The sequence below is a fragment of the Chaetodon auriga genome, chromosome 22 (assembly GCF_051107435.1).
Source record: "Chaetodon auriga isolate fChaAug3 chromosome 22, fChaAug3.hap1, whole genome shotgun sequence".
NCBI classification, from domain to species: Eukaryota; Metazoa; Chordata; class Actinopteri; order Chaetodontiformes; family Chaetodontidae; genus Chaetodon; species Chaetodon auriga.
Window position 1 is genome coordinate 16,542,816 of NC_135095.1, and position 21,268 is coordinate 16,564,083.

Below are 21,268 nucleotides of genomic sequence, written 5' to 3' on the forward strand. Positions count from 1 at the left end.
AAAATTCCTGGTCATGGTAGCAGCTCTGCGAGGCTGAACTTAAACACAGCTGTGCTTTGCCCTAAATGCTAACATCGCCATGCTAACGCGCTTGCAATGAGAATGCTAACATGCTAACGTTTAGCAAGTACAATGTTTACCGTGTTACCGTAGTTTAGCAAGTTAGCATGCTAATACTTGACATGCTTTAGTTTGGCAGCTATGGCTTTGTTCACCAGCTAGTCGCTAACTTTGCTGTTTGCTGCTGGTCTGATGGCGCACAGAGGTTTTACTGAAGCGTTTTTGTTGCCGTTGCTGTGGCTGAAAATGACGATGAGAGCGCAGAGAGTGAAGCAAAACAGTAAAGTCGTGGTCCGTAAGACCAAAACAGTGAGTTAAAAGATGTTAAACACCTCTAATAGACAGTATGATTGTGTATACCTGTGCACACATGCACATACTGCACAATCAATGTCAGTTGATTAAATGTTCTCCGGCAGTCTTTAATCACCTTGGCGTGTTTGTAGAGGTCCACGCAGGTTTCTGTGGTGATGTTCTTGGAGCAGATGATCTCACAGTGTCTCTGAAGGGCCTCTAGCTGGAAGAATTTGGCTGCAGAGAGGAGCTGCAGGGAACAGTACAGCCACACAGAATGAGGCACAGGACTCGGGATTAGAAATGCTAATACTCGTGTTGTCGCTCAGCAGACTTTGGTTAAGTCTCTCTTACCTCCATAACTTCAGTGTTGCGTATGTGCAATGACTCAGTGCCTCCACAGTACAGATACTGCATGACCAGCTGAAACAGAGCAGCGCAGGGTTCAGACGACGGCATCGTCTCCATCGTTCGCCCACACTTTCCCAGAGTCACTTTATTAGTTTTATTTCTGTCTCTGTACGTACGACGTCTGACGCTTTTATTGAGGTTTCTTACTTTTTATGCCTGTTTAAAGGTTTTTCCTCCGACTCTAGAAACTAATGATAGATCATAAAAGCCTTTGAAGCCAATTTGGGATTTTGGGCCGAGTGAACAGACTATAATAATCTCAGTACATTCTAAGGAACATGTAGGCTGTATTAAAAATAAAACAAGCTACAAACCAAAACTGTAGTAACCTGTAGCATTGATGCATAAGAAGGTGAAAGATCCTCGTGTTTAAATACCGACTCTTACAAATCTTACATGGAAAATGTTGTACTTGACGTGGCTGATCTCAATGCAGGTGTTCTCTGCTGCAGGTCGGTTCTGGAGCAGCGACTTGAACCTGGACGCAACAGGAGGAATCATGGGTGTATTAACGCTGAGCAGGCAGAAACAAAATAAAAACATGTGACCATGAACAGCTCAATTCTTTACCTGGGTGAAGCTGTAAACAGCAGAACTTTATGTGCATAAAAGGGTTTCCCCTCCACCAGGAAAGTCACGTCAGACATGTCCTTGTTGTTCAGGAAGTGAGGGTCTGAAGAGAAGAAGAAGATCACAATAAGATCCAGCAAAAACATCCAAATGTTGCCTCATTACTCAAGTTTCCTAAACTGTGGATGCAGAACAGCAAAAAGCAAAAGATTAAGATAATGCGGTCATTAATTACTCGGAGGGTCGTTCATCACTCAGCTATCAGCGCAGCATTATCAAAACACGACGACTCCCATTTCATTAGTGTTCTTAAAGGCAGCCAGCTGAATCTGATCTCTGCTCCTCTGAGCTGAGCAGCTCGCTCATTTAATTAGTCAAAGTTTTTAAAGCATCAATTCTTCTCACTCACAAAATAACAACCCATTTGTCATTTTTCGCTGATTAAACACCAGGTGGTGCTGCAGCACAGTCACTTAGTACTTCAGTCACACTTTAATTACAGGAAACATATGGAAGAAAACTTCAAAGAGGCGTTAAAAACCAGATCAGACTGATAAATCACATCATTACAGACATGTCGATGCAATTATCTGCTTACAAAACACCTTCATGACAGATATTCAAAGTTTCTGTGTCAGAGAGGAGTCTTTGTTTGGGGTCTCACTCTTTGACTGTAAGAGATTCTAAGAAGACTTTGGGTGGAGGGTTTCTGCTGCACCCAACATCTCAAATAACACATCAGCACTGGTACAAATCAATTCACCATTAACAACTAAAAGAAGCAAAGCATGAACTTTAACATGGTGCATCCTAAACGTATCATTTAACCCTTTTATGTTGATGGAATAATGACTAATTATTGTTGTATTTTAGCTTTCCCTTTAAGATTAATTAAAACATGAAGAGGTCATTTGCAAACACAGACAAATTAAGTAACTGATACACACAATAATTCACAATGAAAAACACGATTTAACACCCGTTTCACGATCATACCGACTAAAAGCATTAAAGTACGACGCAAACCTGTCGACAACAATATGGCCGAGAATTTTTCACCACTTCCCAGCAGCTTAATCAATCATTTCTACTGAAGTGATTAATAAATTGATGAATGGATGGATTAACTAATTAAAAGTGATTTACTCATTTAAATTCATTTAAAGGCACAGTACGTATTTTCTGCCACTAGGGGGTCTCTCAATGAAAACAATAACAAAGACGCAATTTGATGATGTCATGAAGAAGCGTGGGATCATGGGAGTTGTTGTCTTCATCACTAACAGCACTGCTAATGAAAATCTGTCTGATGGACGATGCGACGTGTTAAAGTTTCATTCACACTTTATTTAGTCGAGTTTGCCGACTTCCTTCCTCGTTCTTTATCGCATCATCTGGTGCTTCCTGTGTTTTCCAAGAAGTTCTACAGACAAATCTGCCGCCACTGACAGACGACCAGACCGTCAGAGATTTCTCTGCACAAGCACACAGCTCAATAAAATACATAACCCACAGTACGTCTGGTCGTTTTCAGGCGTTTTGATGTGGAAACGCTGCATATTACATGCTGCCTGCACCTTTAAGTCTCTGCTTAAACCGTCCATTATGACTCGATGAGCGTCCCAGCTCCTGTAGCTAACAGTCGTGACTGTTTGCTGCAGGTCTGATGGTTCTGACTGAAACTCCTCTAAAAAGGATTAAACAGCCTCCTGCAGCACAATCCACAGCCTCGACAATCCCACTCTGACTTCATGCATGTGTAACGTCTGCCGACAGCCTGCTATCACAAAAACACTTTGAGACATGAAATTTAAGACCTTCTAAGACCTTTTATTGAGGAAATTGAATTCAGTGCCTTTTAAAACTTGTCGACACATGCAGATAAGTTTTTTCCAGCAGAAAAAAAAAAACAACAACTTTACCCGTTTTCTGACCCCCTTCCCTCATTAATCGCTGTCACACAGCCTCGTAGCAGCTTGATTTGATGAGTCTCCGGTATGTTATCCCACAGCAGCGGTTTGTCATTAAAATGCACTTTGTCATGTTTCTCAAATGTCAAACAGAAATTGTGGTATTAGTTAGCAAATGTTACATTGTACTTTGATCAGTATTTATTTGCCTTTTTGCCATTCTGAGACTCCAAATGATGTTTTACAAAAGGAATTCAAACTACCATCCACTCATGAAAGCTTTAATACTTGTAGTGCTAGAAGAAGTACTTTTACTTGAGTAAAAGCAGAAACAACACAGTCTAAAAATACTTTGTGACGAGTAAAAGTTCTGAAATCAAGAAGTATTCTCAGCAAAATATACTTAAAGTATCAAAAGTAAAAGTGCAGACTGGCTGAATGAGTGTTTTTATTATTAACAAATACATTTAATGAGCATTTTAATGTTCAATTTTAGATGCTGTGCTGTGTACTACTGGGTAGATTAGTAGTATAGTACTCCAAGTACGTAGTACCTGTAAGTGTAAAATAAATGTAGTGGAGTAAAAATGATATTTACCTCTGAAGTTGAAGATAAAGCTGCATAAAATGGAAATACTCAAGTAAAGTATGTCAAACTGTACTTAAGTACAGTACTTGAGTAGATGTACTTCATTTGCAGACTAGAGCATCACCAACAGAGACATCATGAACTGAAAATCTGAGGAAAAAAGGAGCTCATTTCTTAATATTACGCCCCCACAGAAACAAGGATCTGCGGGCTTTAATGCTCACCCTGCCGTCACTCACTCGTCACTCGGCTTCATTTAATGCACAAAGTGCTGAGAAACACTCACTACTTTTAATTCGCTCTCTTACCTAAGCGCGAGGTCTGCTTCTTCTTGATCTCTGTCAGCTTAGGGATGGGGAAGGGCCCGTAGCACTGGGTGAAGATGACTGACAGCTGCTGGCTTATCACCTCGTTCTGCAAACGCACAGCGACACAGTGAGGACGCAAACTTTGCACAGATTACACTTCTCTGGCCTCTGTTTTCAACCAGCTATCTGCAGCAAAAATTTATGCAAATGTATGATAATAAGGTTTGGAGTGCAGCTAAAATATATGCAAATGTGAGCGTTAATGTCACCCCAGTATATACGAGCACAGGACAGTTTGTATTCCCAGCAAAGCAGCCTCAGTTCGTCTGATGTTTCTCTAACAAGCACTTTGTTTACATGCACATGAAAGAAAGCCCCGGCGACCTTGCTGGCTCGGAGGATCTGGAACATGAGTGGCAGGCCGTGTGTGATCAGCTCCTCCGTGTACTCCTCTTCCTGGATGCAGCTGAAGTCTTTGAGCAGGCCTTGGATCAGCGGCCGGCGGTGTTGGATGAAGCAGGTGCGCAGGGACTCGAGCCAGGTGTGCAGCGTCCAGGGAACGCCTGGGAGAAACACCACACGAACCGTGAATACACGCAGCAAAGCCCGTCTGATTCAGAGCGGGCTCAAGGGCGACAGAACCGACCATGTTTCCATCACTTTATGGTGTTAGCGTGAGTTGAAGGGCGATTGCACGGTGACTGTTGGATTAGTGGAAAGTCGGAGGCTCCGGCAGGAATATAAAGCCAGCACATAATTAAAAACCGTCCTGTTAAAAAAAAATGGCGGCCATGTTGTGCAACAATACAACGAGCACTGAATGATGTGCATGTGAAATTAACATAAATTATGACATGACAGTGGAGGTTTGCGTATTAACAGCACTGCTGAAATGATTAGTGGATTCATGGATTAGAAAATCAAATAGCAAAAATGCTACAAATTAGCTTCTTCCAGCTTCTCAGATTTCAGGATTTGCTGCTTTTCTGTGTTTCATAAACTTGTTATTTTTGGGTTTTAGAGACAAAACAAGCTATTCAAAGACATCACCTTGGGCTCTGGGAACTGGTGATTTTTTTCACTATTTTCTCACATTTAGCCTAAAATGAAGTCCATCCTTGGAAACAGTAGCTGGTAAAATAATCTCCCCACACGGTCTAGACTGTTTCACATCATCTTCCTGTCAGTGAGATCAGCCTGGAGTCTTTGAATGAACTGTGAACCTCAGCTTCTAAGCCAACATGGTCAACATTTTGGGAAACATGCTTAATTGTGCGGATAAGAAGATCCAAAGGTGACAAAATCCAGCACTTCTAAAGCTTGCTAATTAGCATGCTACATCTCGTTATAACCCTCTGTATAATCACATTTCACACTTTGGTTGTTGTATGGGTGAATAAAGCAGGTGTAACATGTTAATCTTTAGAGGTGCTGTTAGGTGGATTTGTTACCTTTGGACGGAGCCAGGCAAGCTGGTTCCCACTGTTTCCAGTCTTTATGCTGAGCTAAGCTAACCAGCAGCTGGCTGTAGCTCGATATACAGTCAGGAAAGCCAGCAAGAGTATTTCTCAAAGTGTCACACTACATTGAACATCTATAACTCCAGGACAACTCCATCTGTTGACAGGTGTGTGATATGACCACGAGGCCCAGAGTCAGCTACGAAATGCCCCCTTAATCAAATCCTAATCAACAGCCACATTAGTCTTATGTCCTCTGAACTGGAAGATGTCGGAGTGGAAGATGGTGACTGCCACGTCTACAGAGCGAGCTCTGCTCGAGGACCCATTTCATCATCACGTTCACACCTTTGACCCAAGCCATTATCGCCTGGGATATAAAAAGTCCTACACGTGCAACTGTTTCATGGTTGGATGAGTAGCAGTGATTGCTGAGAGAGAGTATAGGACAGCACAGGACGGGACAGGACAGGCACAGCATGAGCACATCTCCAGGACAGCTGGAGGCACCAGACAGCGAGGCATGTGTGCCAGTGAAGCATGTATTAGTAAATCTGACCTAAGCTGCGGATGTCTATGGTGATGTCCACATGGCCGTGCTCTGCGCTATGGTACATGGCCTCTCTCAGGGCCCTCAGTTTGGCCTTTCCTGTTCGCAGGGTCCCTCCGCCGTTGGCCTGCGGCGCCAACCTCTTCTCCCCGGGTTCCGAACCCTCAGCCAGGATCTCCTCCAGGGACAGCACGTCCCCCTTTTCCTTGTCTGACTGGGCCAGGAGCTTCCGAAATACATTCCTGGGGGGAAGGAGGTAGAAGACAAAACCCAGACAGAGTAAAGGAGAGCCGTGAGATACAGTGAAAGATTGTTTTAAGGTTAGGGCAAGAGGTAAAAAAGGAGGGGGGTGAGAAAATTATAAAACACCTTACATGGCCTGGGGTCAAATCATAGGAAGAGGAGCTGTGAAGTGGATGATCACAGACCGGAAAATGCTTCTAAATTAGGCATAAACATGCTGTGTTAACTCCACATCAAACTAATCCAGCTCTCCAGCCCTGCTGGCACTCACAATATTCTCATGTACTTAATTAAACATGACTGCGTACTCTGAACCTCTATAATTGGTCTGCAGAGTTAACATATATTAAACTGGAGCCGATCATCTCCTCTGACGGTCAAAGATGCTGTAAAATGACATGTGTTTCAGTCTGCAGATTCATTAGCAAAGCGTACAACATTGCAGCTCACAGTTTCTGCAACAGAGTGATGCAGCAGTAGCAGATGCCCCCCTCGGTGGATTTCAAGGCGTAATGCGTGCAGTGTGATCACAGCCCGAGGATGCATCACTGCTCCATCTGCTTCAGTGAGGAGGGGCTCGTTTAGCCAAACACAGCATCATTTCCTGTTTCTGAGATTGTTTGATCACTGATGACAAGTCAGTGGGAGGCTCACTTTGAAGCCGTTTAGAAAATGTTGTTTGATCACCACTTAAAGTCTCTTGGGTTTAAGTGTGTATCAGTGAGTGAGCAGATTACCACAGTGCAGTATTTTCTACGCTGCGTGGCAAAAAGTGCTCTGACACCTGAGTGTTACACCTTTATGTGACAGCTGAACAGCTCATTCCTGAACCCTTCGCATCAATCTGATGCTAAAACAGCCTCTACTCTGCCTGGAGGGCTCTTTGTCAGTTTTGGCCCGGCTGCAGGGATTTGCTCCCACTCAGTCACAGCAGCAATGCTAATGTTGGCGTCTGAGTTGATGCTGGATGGAGCTGAGTCGAGTTCCTCAACACCAAATTCTGAAGACCACTTCTCTATGAACCTGGTTTGTGCACATGTAGTATTAAAACAGAAATGGGCACTTGAAGAAGCCCCACAACAAAAACACACAAGTGTCAGAGGTGTCCACATACTTTTGGCTAAATAGCCTACATGAGGTCCATTTGATCGTTAAAAATAGTTTAAAGAAATACTCTTATTTGTCGTCTCACTGATGGTTAGATGATGTCAGACATGGCTCTGTGACATATTTAGCCTAGCTTAGCACACAGACTTCCACCTTTTTTTAAATATTATTTCGTTCTGTGTTGAGGTTAGCTCTTTCCTGCTTCCAGACTTATGCTAGCCCTGGCTAAACCTGTCATGTCCCTACTGACAGCACAGAATAAAACAGATATTAATGTTCTCATCAAGCTCAGCAAGAGTACAAACAGTATTCTGCAGAAAACAAACCGGACAGAAGAGGTTTAAAAAGGTGAAAGTGTAAAAATATTTGTATATACGACTCGTTCCAAATTCTTCTTTTATTCGTGACATCGTGTCAACAACAAGCTTCCTTTTGACGAAGACTCTTTGTGGTTGAAATGCTGTCACGTCCGTGTAGAACAGAGAGGAATTCAGACGAGGTCGCGGTGTTCAGGTGGTTTTTGGTCTTTTAGAGGTTCTCCATCTCACAGCCAATCCGAACGCAGCGTGAGCCCGCTCACGACACTCTGCAGCGCCATCATCACACTGTAACTGATCGTCTTAATAATGCTGCGTTGTGTTGTTGGCTTGCCACTGCACTCCACTTCCTGACAGCTCTCACTGCCCTGAATGTTAATGGGCTTTATCTTACTCAGCTGCAGGGAAATGATGTCAAACTGAAGCCATAAGTGCTGCTGAATAGTCTGCAGTGCTTATCGTCTGACAGCGACACCGAGGTATCTGCCTCTCATACGCTGCAGGATTTTGTGAGAGGCAGCTGGACCGGGGCAGAGTGTGTAAATGGATCAATACTGTGGTAATGGATATGTCTCTGGATGCCTGGCACTTGCGTATTGGCGTGTGTGTGTGATGGCAGGTATTACCTGTGGCCATGTGCCGCTGCCAGGCTGTACGAGTTCATGTCCCCCAGCGGGGCGGACGAGATGCCGTTTCGACACATGGTCCCGATCATGGGGTCGGCCCCTCTCTCCAAAAGCAAACTCACCAACTCGAAGTTACCTGAGCAGGATGACACGAGGAGGGAAGAGTAAAGGGTGAACACACGAAAACACAGCTGACGTTTAATGACTGCAAACGTCTGTGCTGATCACACACATTTACTCAACGTCACACTGAAGAACAACTACGAGTATTTCCATTTAATCTCACTTTACACCTCAACTCTACTGCAGGTACAATGAGTACTTTCACTTTAAATACATTCTGCTGATTATACTTCTGTACTTTCACTTCGGGAACATTTTTCCACTCATTTGCCATTTGACATAAGATTTTAGATCAGAGTAACTTTTGTCTTTCTTGTGTAAGTCTCCTTTAGTCACAGTAATTGTACACAGGATACAGGAAACGCGAAGAGCTGAAATATCTTAAGCTCTGTAAGAAAAGATGTGATCCAGTTCAGTCATTCATAAAGTAAACAAGCTGAATAAATTCTTCTGAGCTGCTAAAACTTCATGTTCTGTGTGTTTGTTCTGTAATAAACTGACACTTGGTTACAGTCACATGAACACATCAGGAACAAGATTCCAATAACAAAATATAAATAACACTTCTCTTTCTGCAGAATGAATACTTTAACTACTGACACTGACGGTACATCAGAATCCACCTGTCAGCACCTCCACATTCAGGACTTTCACTTGTCATGGAGTATTTCAACAGTGGTAGAATACTTCCTCCATCACTGATGTTGGTGCTGAAAATGTCAGCTTCCTGAGGTGAAGGGAGGCTCTTTAAGTGCTTCTGCTGCAGAGAACAACAACACAATCGCTCCCTGAATTCCACGCGGTCGCTCTGAATGAAACCGAGCGACTGCGTCTGCGAACGACTCCCTGACGCTCTCCGCTGGGCATCCGAAGAGGAGGAACCACTGCAGGTACGAGCTGGAAGCCGACTTCAACGCTTCGGTACTGATCTTAACTGACACAGCTCATTTAAAATCTGCTGGAACGTAACCTGAATTTCTGGATTGTCGCATTGCTGACTTCAGCTTTTATGTCCTGGTAATGTTAATGTGAGTCAGAGAAGCTGCAGGAAACTACTCGGTGCTTAGAAAGCCTCTCGCTCGGCACTATTCATTAACAAAATTAGCTCTGGGATCGAGGTCTTTATTTCATCTACATTATTTATTATTTAATGAGTGGGATGTTAATAGTGCTCATTATCCGTGACTGCGCGTCACTGCGGCCTACACCTTCCTGAGCTCCCTCACTGCAACACAAGGCGTTACTACTGCACGTCAGCTTGTTGTGTTGCAGTTAACTTTGATAGTTCGTCTTTAAAAAACGTTCATTAAGGTTAATTAAAAAGCAGAAACGTGGAGATCAACCATACATGTGACGCATTTCAGGGAACAGTTCGACTGATTGACCCGTTGGAGGTAGCAGCCAGTTAGCTTAGCTTAGCATAAAGAATGGAAATAGGAGAAAACAATCCGGCTCTGTCCAAACGTAACCCGAATTTAGACGATTTATCTTATTTGTGGTTTTACAAAAATGTTTATGTGCAGGTCTATTTCCTGTCTGGGCGCAGTGACAGTGTTAATTAGTACTTTGGGTACAGTACCCTTGAAAGCAGTACCTTCATGTATCTAAACTCTAGATCTGCTCCGTGTGTCCACTGCAGACAGTAAGCTTTAATCAGGGTTGCTTCCAGGCTCACCCCCTTCACTTTTCCAGCAGTTGCAAAACAGCAGACGAGACTTTTCTTGGTCTTGAGAAGCTGCAGCGTTTATTAACTGACACGCTGTAACCTACACTGCATATTTACTGCCAGACTGACAACTTACTGCTGACCTTTTCCTCCGCTCTGCCTGATTCACCGTCACTTCTCTCTGATTCTCTGATGGAGGGCGTTTAATGTTTCGTGTTCTTTCTTCTCGGTGTGCGCTTGTTTATTACAGCGAGGTGATGAGCTTTGTCTGAGAAAAGGCTGCAGGCAACAAACAAAAGACTGCTGGAGAAAACAGGAGAGTTGGGAAATCCTACATTGGAGGGCGGACGGATTCTCTCTGACCAATCAGTGGTTTGCAGTGTTTGAACTGCACCTTTTAGCATCAACTCAGCTCACTTGGAATGAAAAATCCACCACCATCCACAACTTTTGCAGATGGAAACGTGAAAAAATTTGTTCTAATGTGTAATGAAGTTGACTGAAATGTGGCTTTATTGAGCTTCAGAGCTGCTGGTATTCAGATTCTGCTACCTTTGAACAAAGCTAGCCGAGCTGTTTCCACCTGTTTCCACTCTTTATGCTAGCTAAGCTAAGCTAACCAGCTATTGGCTGTACAGATACAAGGGTAATATCAATCTTTTTATCCCAGTCTCAGCAAGATAGGGAAGACTCAAAATACTTAACTTTTCCTTTTAACACACATTTGATTCTGCCTTCACTGAAAATTCCCACTGAGCCCATTTTGATGGAATAACAATATCTGCTGCAGGTTCTTCATCCATGGCTGCACAAACATAGATGCAGCGTTTGAAACTCACTGCGTTCTTGACTCTCAGATCGTAATTGAAAGTGATAAATTAATTAGATGATGCTTTCCAGAGTGAGAATGCCTTCTGGTGAGCTCAGAATCAAGCATGTCATGACTAATCCCTCAAACTCTGTGTCAAGCGGAGGAAGACTTGGGTCAAATATGCACCTCTGGAATCTGAAAGTGAAGAATCCACTTCTTTGTTGCTTGTATGTGATTACCTGCAGCAGCGGCCAGCTGAAGCGGGGTCTCGGTGTAGTTCTCCGCCCCATCCTGCAGGGCGCCCTCCACATTCGCTCTATTATCCAGCAGCAACTGTGGCGGGGAGGGAGGGGGGGAGGGAGGGTGGTGGAGAGGGGAGGGAGGGAGGAAACAAACAAACCAGGAGGGAGAGCAGGGAGGAAGAAAACAGGCGAGGGAGAGACGGTGTGTTACGCTCAGGCTTGGCAAGAGGAGAAGCCTCAACTGCTGGAGACCTAAACCACCTCATCTGGAGACTGTCTGAGCTCCGGACTCTAAACTCCCAGCTACACTCCCTCATTCGCTTCTGTCTGGTGGGATTACTGATGGTGTTGACTTGCCTGAGCTGAGAAAGGATGAATCAAAATGGTTTCTTCTTCTAAACCCCCCCACCACCAAAAAAAATCTGATTGCGGTGGTGCAGATTAATAATTGAAAAAATCCTGAGGGCGACGCTGTTCATCAGGCTTCCAGCCAGTGTCAGCTCATACAACAACTACTGCAGTAGAAAGCATTAGATATTAAGAAAGAACAAAACTGAGCAAAACAGTGAAATTTGGCATCCTGGAGGCTGGCTGTCAGGCTGGCTGAGCCCCGCTCTGTTTAGCTTGCCTCCGGAAGTTTCTCCCTGCTGCTGGAGGATCCTTAGATTCAGTTACGGTGAAGAGCAGGGGGCTGGGTGACTCAGCTACACATCTTTAGAGCATACATTATTAAAAACAAACTTAATCTGGAGAGTTTGCCTTGGCCAGGCCCTCTCTGCATTAGCCGAGATAATTACTGCACAGAAGGACCAAGAAGGAGAAATAAAAAACCACATATGGCATTGTTATTCTTATTATCGTGCACCATAATCATCATCATCATCATCATTATATCCTCATTTTGGTGCAAAGGTCAGGGCCACAGGTTAATGGTTACAGGTCATAAACGTCACTACCTGCACGACAGGGACGTGTCCGTGTAACACGGCGAAAGTGAGTGGCGTCCCCTGGCGCGTTTCAGGATAAACTGAGGGGTGCTTGTTTACTGTGCTTGGCACCTGGGAAGTCATAGGTGAGGTTCAGGGAGAGAGATATACAGCCATTAACATTCACAGCTCAGGGCGGGGGGAGATGGGGGGGAGGGAGGAGCGAGAAGCAGTATGCAGGAGGAGTGTAAGCAAAGGAGGACAGGATGGCAGAGGGAGATTTTCCTCTTGAGTTTCACAGAAAATCTTGAGCAGCTTGACTCCTGCCTCTCATCTCAAATCCTCTCTCCAAACTTCAGAGTCTGTCTGCCCGGGCACGGCTCTGACCGCACTCTGTACTATCTGCCTCGCTCCATCTTTAAATAGTGTTTCATTTCAAAGGGGAATGAAACCAGAGAAAACACAGCATTGGCGAAGACTACAAACACCGTCAAGATGGGTGGTGCTGACTCATGAGCGAAGCAGCGTCGGAGGGAAATTAAACAGCCGCACAGCCTGATGCTGTTCTAAAGTGGCTTTATCGCAGAGTAAATTACAGAAATGATTTCTGAATGTCGCCTGGAGGAGTTCTCTTTCCAGCAGACGTTTAACGTAATGCCGCATTTCCTCTGAGCTCTGATGCTAAACAACAGTGGGGCTGTTAGCGTGTCTGTGTTCACACTGATGAATTATTAATCGCTTTGTAATATGAGGCAGTTTCAGCAGAAACGGAGGGCAGCACTGACGCTACATCTTAAAATACCACGACTCAGAGTGGTTTTAACAAAACGCTTTAATTAGCGCAATGTTCAATCAGTGGTACGCTACAGCATCTGCTTTTGCTTTACTTAAATTACAGTCAAAAAGACATATTTTTGTGTTGATCCATGCAGATAGTTTTGGCTTTATATGCTGAGGTTTTGGGATTTCTGTCGCCTCCTCAACACAGTGGAGGTGAATTCACTTACGGTGTAACCCCCAGACCTCGCTTTTGACAGTTTAAACTATTTTCTCCCACAGGAGCAGCCCTCCGAAAACCTGCAGACAGTGAAGTCTTCAGATGCAGACATTCCTTCTCCTAACTCCTTGTCAAAGCTAAAACCTGCTCTGAATCCAGCCAAGAGCGCTGAGGGTTTAGAGCGTCGCTGACGTGAACCTGCACATCGGCACTGAGGGGATACCACGTGGAGAACATGAGAGGTGTGACCGGTCGGCTTGAGCTGTTGGCGTTGTCTCATGTGGGTGGAGCGCTGATGGGCATTCAGGCTCTTTTTCATTAAATAATGAAAAAAAAGAAGAAGTGTATGTATAAGTATTTTATTTGTACTGAAGAAGCCGGTTGCCAACACCCAAAAGTCTTGATGTTATGACCAAAGTGAGACGTTTTTGGATCATATTTACCCAAGAACAGAACAGACTCAGACGTCTCCGCCGCCGCCCCCACGCTCTGTCACAGTAAATGAAAGAATGTAAATACTGTGATTGTTCAGCAGTCGTCTGCTGTTCAGCGATGAGAGGAAGCGAAATAGACGTTATCTGGATGTAAAAACTTGAGTTATATTAGTGCGAGCGCAGCCCACTCTCAAACAAAAGGTAAACAAAGGAATGTAAACACAGTCAGTGTGGGGGGTGTAATTAAAGCGCCATCTGGCCTGATGATGTACTACACAGCAGCTTGAAGTATAAATCCAGCAGATATGAGTTAAACCAAAGAGAGATATTTAGAGGCCCTGAGTCGGGAACAACTGATCTGGATGTTGTTTTTAGAAAGAGCGAAGGAGGAGAACAAACTTTTGGAAAAAAGTTATCCCATTTACCTCCACTGTACTGTGTGATAGACGACAGGCAGTGTGTATAAAGCTCATAAAACTATCTGCATGGCCACGCTCCATTAAAAATAAATGAGAAAATACGAAGTAATCCTTTAAATATTTATCACCCAGATTTAACTGGCTGATGATTTCTACAGGCGGCGCTTTGCTTCAGAGTCAACACACCTGCACTAAATACAGGCACTAAACCAATGGAGCAACCACAACAAGGGGCCACAATGAGGTCACTGAGGTGGAGGAGAGTCCATGAGGCATTTCTGCTCTTCACTGTTATCACTGCCAACTAAGAATGAAGCAGCTACACACACACAGACACACACAGACACACACACACACACACAGACACACACACACACACACAGGCCACGCTGCAGAGACAAAGTCAAACAATAAGGCTTCACGGTTACCTTTAATAATAGTTAACAGATAAGTGCGATGAAGTTCATGCTTCATGCACGGCTGACGGTAGCATGTTACACTAAGTGCACACACTTGTACAACAGTAATGCATTATTGATGTGCTTTAAAGCAAACTGCAGTGCAAAATGTGATGAAATAACTACCCGCACTGAGGGACTATCACCGGATTATTATTGTATATCAGAGGAGAGACAAACTATCATTTTACGGTGCAAATGATCCTCGCTTATTGCTTATCAGTGCACTTCATGTAATAAGCTGCCGGGAGAACAGAGAGCATGCCGACAGCAGGTGAGACAATGAAGACAGAGAGGGGGGAAAGAGCAACACGGAGTGGGTTCATCGTTTTCACACAACAAATGAACATTTTGGACAAAAACGAAACATGTGGAATCAGTGCGACGGGCTGACAGCACGGCGTGGACACTGACCTCGCTGTTGATGTCGGCTCCGGCGTCCAGCAGCATCTGGACCATGGCCTCGTCGCCGCGGACGCAGGCGTACATGAGAGGGGTCATCCCCTGCGGGAGGGAGGAGGAAGGGGGTTCACAGGGTTCAGCATGGATTGTTCATTTCTGCAAAGCACTCGTGCTGCGATGGAAGGTGACGAACTGTGGCTCCTCCATCACAAACTCTTAGTTTAAAATGGTGCACAAAACCTTTTATTCAGCGGCTGTTTGGCAGTTTTAACAGCACAGTCGTGCCATAAAATTACCAGAGAATTGGCCTCTAAACTAAAACTGCTAATTCCCCTTCTTGTACTTTGCTTGCTTGCTTGTATTTTATGCTTCTTTGAACTACTCCACTGCATCTCAGAGGCAGATATTCCACTTTTTACTCCACTGGATTCATTCAGAAAGCTACAGTGTGATCATCCTATAAACTATGATTCATTGTTATAGATGAAAATAACAAACATCACACAAAGAAGCTGAAATTAGTAACAGCTCGAGCAGCTGCAAGTAAAGATATGACTTACATCTGCACGCATGAATAAACCTGACTAGTACTTGTAATGCAGTATTTTTAAGCGGTGGTATTTGCCGGGATTCATGTTATCCAGGGGCTCCACTTTCCTCCCACATGAGCTGCACTGGAATCTGACAGTTTAGGCGGTGTGAATATGAGGGTGAGTGTCTGGCGACGGGTACCAGCTCTGTCCAGGGTGTATTCTCCCTCCCTGCCTAATGTGCATGCTGGGATCGGCTCCAGCTCCTCAACCTTGCACTGGTATCAGTGCTGCCAAACAATCACACAAAGACTCGAGTGTTGTTGCCTCTGAGTTTGCAGAGTGTATGAATCTGTGCTACAGCTGTGAGTTCACTCTGTTGTTTCTGGAGGCGTTGTTTTCTCCTGTCGCCCGTCCATACGTCCGTGACGCCTCGAGGGAATTTCTTCAAATTTGGCACAAACGTCCGCTCTGGCTCAAGGAAGACCTGATTAGAATCTGGTGGTCAAAGGTCAAAGGTCACTGCCAGCTCACAAACACATTTCTGACCTCAACTCAAGAATTCACGCGCTGATTATGACCCACAAATGTCTCCCAGGATAAGATGATGAAGATGATCCAAAAGGTCAAAGGTCAACTTCGCTGTGATATCATAATGTTCTGCAATAACACTTTCCTGGTCACCTTCAGTATTTGTCAGCCTGTTTTCCCCACGCTGTTGTGTCTAAGTGACTAACGGGGACAACAATGATGAAACTGGTCCAGTATTGAGTGAAACGGGCTGCAGTGTAATCCTTCCAGGCAACTGTGCATCGTCAATGCCTGCTTTTGGCCCCGATGGGCTCAGGTTGTCATGGTATCTGACAGCATTACGGAAATGATCCCTACGGCGAAATACAACACTTGTCTTTGCCTTTCGCTCAAGCAGAAGTCTCGTTCTGAAGCGGTTGCAGGAAGACATCGGCGGAAATGTGAGTGAGATGAGAGGAGAGCGCCCGGAGGAGTTTGGTGTGTTGGAGTGCAGAAAACATAGTTTAGTGTTGTTTAAAAGACTCTCATCATCATGGCTGAATGTTTAGCTGATTTCAACAAACGAGTCAGCTCTGGAGAGACTGAACCAGACGTGGTATTTGACACCTGACACAGACACAATCTGAGCCCGTGAACGGCAAGAAGAAGAAGCACTTTCAGTATGCTGTACATTGACACTATGCAACTGCACAGAAGGATCACATTGCAGCCCATTTTGTGGCTGCTGGCTGCAGCGTTCTCGCTCAATACTGGATCAATTTTAGAAATTGTTGTCCCCATTAGTCACTTAGGCTCAAAAACATGAGGAAATAGGGTTGAAAATACCTAAGTTTCCCTTTAAAGGCTGTAATCAATCCTCCTGTCCACATCGGCCATTATGAGATTTCCTGACATGCTTCCACTGGAAGAGATGAGGGACGAAAACCCAAAGTCTTTTTTTTTTTCTATGACTTCCCTCTTTGTGTTTCTCCAGACAGTGTTTACTCGCTGAGCTGCAGTGGAGGGATAATAACACAAAGAGGGAATTTCGTACAAGAAAATACCCGCTGTATTCGACCAACTCAGGCTGCTGAAGCCTCATTATCTTAAATTCAATACATTTTATAATGCGCTCTTGCACAGAGCGAGGACTGTGGATTTCGTCCCCCATCACTTCCACTGAAAGCGCGTTAGGAAACGATCTCTTTGTGGCCGGTATGAACATGAGGAATAAATACAGCAAACAAAAGCTGCTTCAGCGCTCACACGAGCACCTGACTGTGGTTTTAAGACAGGAGTGAAACACTGTGAAACTACCCTTTAATTATCGTACACCTGGCGACACTGGCAGGCACACGAAATAGATGGTTTTATTGCATTTTTTGACAAGACTTCAAACATAACAGTGTTTCCTCAGTGAGCGTTTGGTATGTTCATTGATAAATTACCTGAATGAGGCGCCGTCCTGTTTAGAATTCCTTGTTGAGCTGTTACTCAGACCACCTAATTAAGCGTACTCGAGCGTACTTGAGCATGTTGATTCATTATTAGAGCCAACAAACAGACATAAAACTATTGTGAGGGCAGATTCTTGGGTCGTTTCTCTAAACTGTACCATACAAATGTGCCTTTCAGTGTGATCAGCAAAGCCTTAAAGGGACTATTAGCAGTTCTATCAGGAGCTAACAGCAGCTGTGCTCGTTAGTTCTACGGGAACCTATAGGAAGTCTTTCTTTATGTAATTTCCCTCAAATCACTATTTTACAACCAGGAACCTCTTCAGTGCCATATGTGCTATTCAGCTCCATGAGTACATTCACACTTAACATGCGACGCAGGGCCCATTTCATCCTCATCAGTCAGAGATATCTCCGACAGTCGCTCGCAGGCTCTAATTTTCCAGACATGATCAAAACGGCCTCGACATAAACGTGTATTTTCAACGAGTGTGACAGCAAAGGTGGGCTGTGACGCTCCTAATATAACATCTTATATCGCCACGTGCCACCATATGCACGGAGCCCTCTCCTGAGCCCGACACGCCCACACACATTATGCTCCGAGCTGCAGGGCGAAGCTGCATCAAAGGCGCGTCACAGAAGAACAACAGAAGAACTTTATCGCAAGTTCTTCCCATTTATCAGGCGATCTGGACTAAAACCAAGAATATTTTCAAAGCGTTTTGGACGAGAATCCATAAAACAGACTTCAATCATATGTCTGATCTGGGCCATTATGTTCAACAGAGGCCTTTTACGACTCGCTCATAACACACCAAAGCACTTTATGTTGAAGGCTGATATCCCATTGTGGTGATTCATTCTTAAATATTTCCCGGACAACGATCTACTTAATCAGCGGACAGCTAAAGAGCGAGAGACGACGGACCCTGATGATCATCGTGATGAGTTCAAATGCCTCTCAGCCATGATGACGGGCTGCAGCTTCTACTTTATGGCTCCTGCAACGCTGTCTTGTCCCTTCCATCATTTAACTGGTTTTACAAGTGAATAATGTCACCTCGGCTTGTTATTTATGGGAAGAATGAGGAGGAACAGTGTTGATTAATACGATTGGTTACTCACAAAGACCTGTAAATTCTAACTCAGGTGTGTTCCAGTCAATAATCTGACTGAATGAGGTATGAATCAACCTGTAGCAGCTGTATGTCCTCATGTTAGAAACTAAAATATGGGAAAAGGGGGATTTGTACAAGCAGAAATCCTCCATATCAAGAGGTTTTCAGAGCATCTGAGTGGAGACCTGCCAAGTTTCTTCATTGGATTTAACCAGGCACAGCTCTCTGACCACGCGCGCTGATTGCACTATTAGCTTCCATCGCAGCGCAAGGAATAACCAATACTTCCATTGACTGGGGAAGGTAGAAAATACCAAATTACAGTAACACTTTGAAGCAGTAAGGCTGAGATATCGACCCGATGGTCAAAGCAAAACCATCGAAGCTCAGTTCTGGAAAGGTGCTGCAGTGTCAGACACAAATGGAACAAAAATCATCACTTTCTTCGCCCCTTTTTTGGATAAAGAGTGGGGGCGTAACACAAAGACGCTATCAGTCTCTATTCATGTCTGTATTTGGATTTATGTCGTCAAGGCTGCGTAATTTTTTGTGTTCTGTTGTTTTCTCCTGCCTTTTACACTCCTCATACACACCGTATGTGTGCAGGCTTAGCTAAGTATTCATAGGCTTTGTGCATGCGGTGGAGAGAAGGTCCAGATGAGAATGGTCCCACTTCACCTCGTTCAATCGGTGCCAGGCGTCGATATTGACTCAAAATCTGTGACACCACCGTAATCGTGACACTGACACTACTGCGAAGCCATCACTGGAAGGAGTGCGTGATGCCCGTGTTTGTTCAGATGCTGCCCATATCTGTGCATATTCATATAATGCATTAGTATTCCTATAAACCGGCTTACACACAGACACAAAGAAAACAGCATTTTTGTGTAAATAACTGAATAGTCGTATCACGGCACAAGAACTCAGCACATTGCATGACTCACAGGGAGCAGCCTGGGCCCAGCATGTGTGTGAACTAGGACGGACTGCCAGGTAAGACTGAGAAATTCATTGTGTGTAACTCTCCAATGTTCCTGTGTAGGTGTGCGATGTTAACGTAGTGTGCACATGTAGGAGTGTGTGTTAAGTGCCGGACCTGTTCGCTCATGCTGTTAATGCCATCAGGCCCCAGCAGGTTCACGGCCTGCTTGACCAGGTCCGTCCGTCCGCAGTTGAGCATCCTGAAGCCCAGATCCTGCAGGAACTTGGCCTCCGTGGAGGCTGCGTCCAGCTTTCTGGTGGCACAGAAACAATCCTCCGCCCTGCAGATGAAACAGCAGATCCATTAGTGTGATGAAGTGGGAGCTTATCTCAGAGATGGATTTTGAGATGTGAGGACATACATCTCGACCGCACGGTGACAGAAACAGAAAATGACTCGGCTTTTCACGACTTTAACTCTTGGTATTAAAAAATTAACTACAACATTCTAAGTTTATATCGAGTATTAAGCTGTTTGCATCAGTTCTCTAATGTTTGCATTTTGGCAACACGTTTTTCTTCGCTTACTTCTGGCTCTCTGCTGTCTTCATTTCCTAAAGTAGCTTGTCTCCAGGTAAGACTTCTCCTATGACTCATTATTACTCATTCACGTCTCCCGTAAAGCCTCTTAATCCAAGCTGCGAGCAGCTGTCACAGCTGACGTTTCCACAGGGTCACAGAGGAACTTTTTCCTGATGTTTGTCCAACGTTACGTGACAATTATATCTGACACAAGTAAGGAGATGTTAATTGGCAATTCACAGCTCTCAGTGCTTCATTTACTATTTCTCTGCAAGCATTTGAAATGTGATAAGACCCTTAACCCACTGACACCGACACAAAATCACTGACTGAGCTGCCTCGTGACAAATATCGTGCACGGCTACGTGACTGCTGTTCTGTGCTTGAGAACGAGAGGACGAGGGAGAGAGAGGGAAACTGCAGCGGCTGAAAGTGAGACGGAAACACACTGTACAGACTCACAAGGTCAGCAGATTGCTCACTGCTGTCCAGGACAAATCATTTAGCCGAACCTTATGAACTGACTTTTAAGAGGCTACAGACACGCTCGCAGCTCTGTCAGACCGCAGGCCGACTCAGGCGCAGTGGTGCTTCAGCTAATGCTAACATCAGCATGCTAACATCCCAGCTAACACAAAACATTCCAATAACATTCGCAGAACGTTATGGGAACCAAATTTTGCTCACTGATGTCACCTCAAAATGACAACGCAAACACGCTGCTATTTAGCAGATATGTTTACCGCCTTCCTTTAGCATGTTTGCATGCTAAATGCTGCTAGCGTGGCTGAATGAATCTCGGTTGATTTGCCTAAACATTTTCATAAAAAGATCACCGGTCTTTCTACACTGAAAACTTCAGGCTGAATGATCGCATCACATGTATCCTCACTTCTTAAAGCTCGAACCCGTCACAGCAGAAGAGCTCAGGTGTAACCAATAACACTGATTAACATCTGAACTGGGGCGTGACTGGCTGTTATTAGTCACACTTGTGTTTGGCATGTCAGAGTGTCCTTAATGAGACGCACCAATTACAATATGTCCTGTAATCGTACGGATGTAGAGGCTGGTCTCAATCAGTGCCATGAAGGGGCAAATTTACCGATAACACATGAACGCATCAAACGTCCACAACAACCACAACCCAGAAAAAGCCTTTTATAACATGCGTGTTATAGTTTTGATTGGAAGAATTTATTACATTTTTGAAGCTGGAGT

General features: G+C 44.5%; 1 protein-coding gene across 2 annotated transcripts in view; it reads right to left on the bottom strand.

Moving 5' to 3' along the window:
• The window catches only part of LOC143315180 (ankyrin repeat- and BTB/POZ domain-containing protein 3-A), a 162,591-nt gene that overhangs the window by 5,165 nt on the left and 136,158 nt on the right, over nucleotides 1-21,268 (bottom strand). Inside the window, exons 5-16 of one of the 2 annotated variants that reach the window (XM_076722707.1) lie at nucleotides 19,641-19,806; nucleotides 14,936-15,025; nucleotides 12,244-12,345; nucleotides 11,285-11,378; nucleotides 8,446-8,581; nucleotides 6,162-6,394; nucleotides 4,527-4,705; nucleotides 4,143-4,248; nucleotides 1,336-1,438; nucleotides 1,162-1,243; nucleotides 709-777; nucleotides 491-604 (exon numbers count right to left, since the gene is read on the bottom strand). In XM_076722707.1, the coding sequence (XP_076578822.1) occupies nucleotides 491-604; nucleotides 709-777; nucleotides 1,162-1,243; nucleotides 1,336-1,438; nucleotides 4,143-4,248; nucleotides 4,527-4,705; nucleotides 6,162-6,394; nucleotides 8,446-8,581; nucleotides 11,285-11,378; nucleotides 12,244-12,345; nucleotides 14,936-15,025; nucleotides 19,641-19,806 (1,474 nt within the window). The remainder of the gene's footprint in view (nucleotides 1-490; nucleotides 605-708; nucleotides 778-1,161; nucleotides 1,244-1,335; nucleotides 1,439-4,142; nucleotides 4,249-4,526; nucleotides 4,706-6,161; nucleotides 6,395-8,445; nucleotides 8,582-11,284; nucleotides 11,379-12,243; nucleotides 12,346-14,935; nucleotides 15,026-19,640; nucleotides 19,807-21,268) is intronic. The other variant, XM_076722708.1, reaches the window with a different exon arrangement.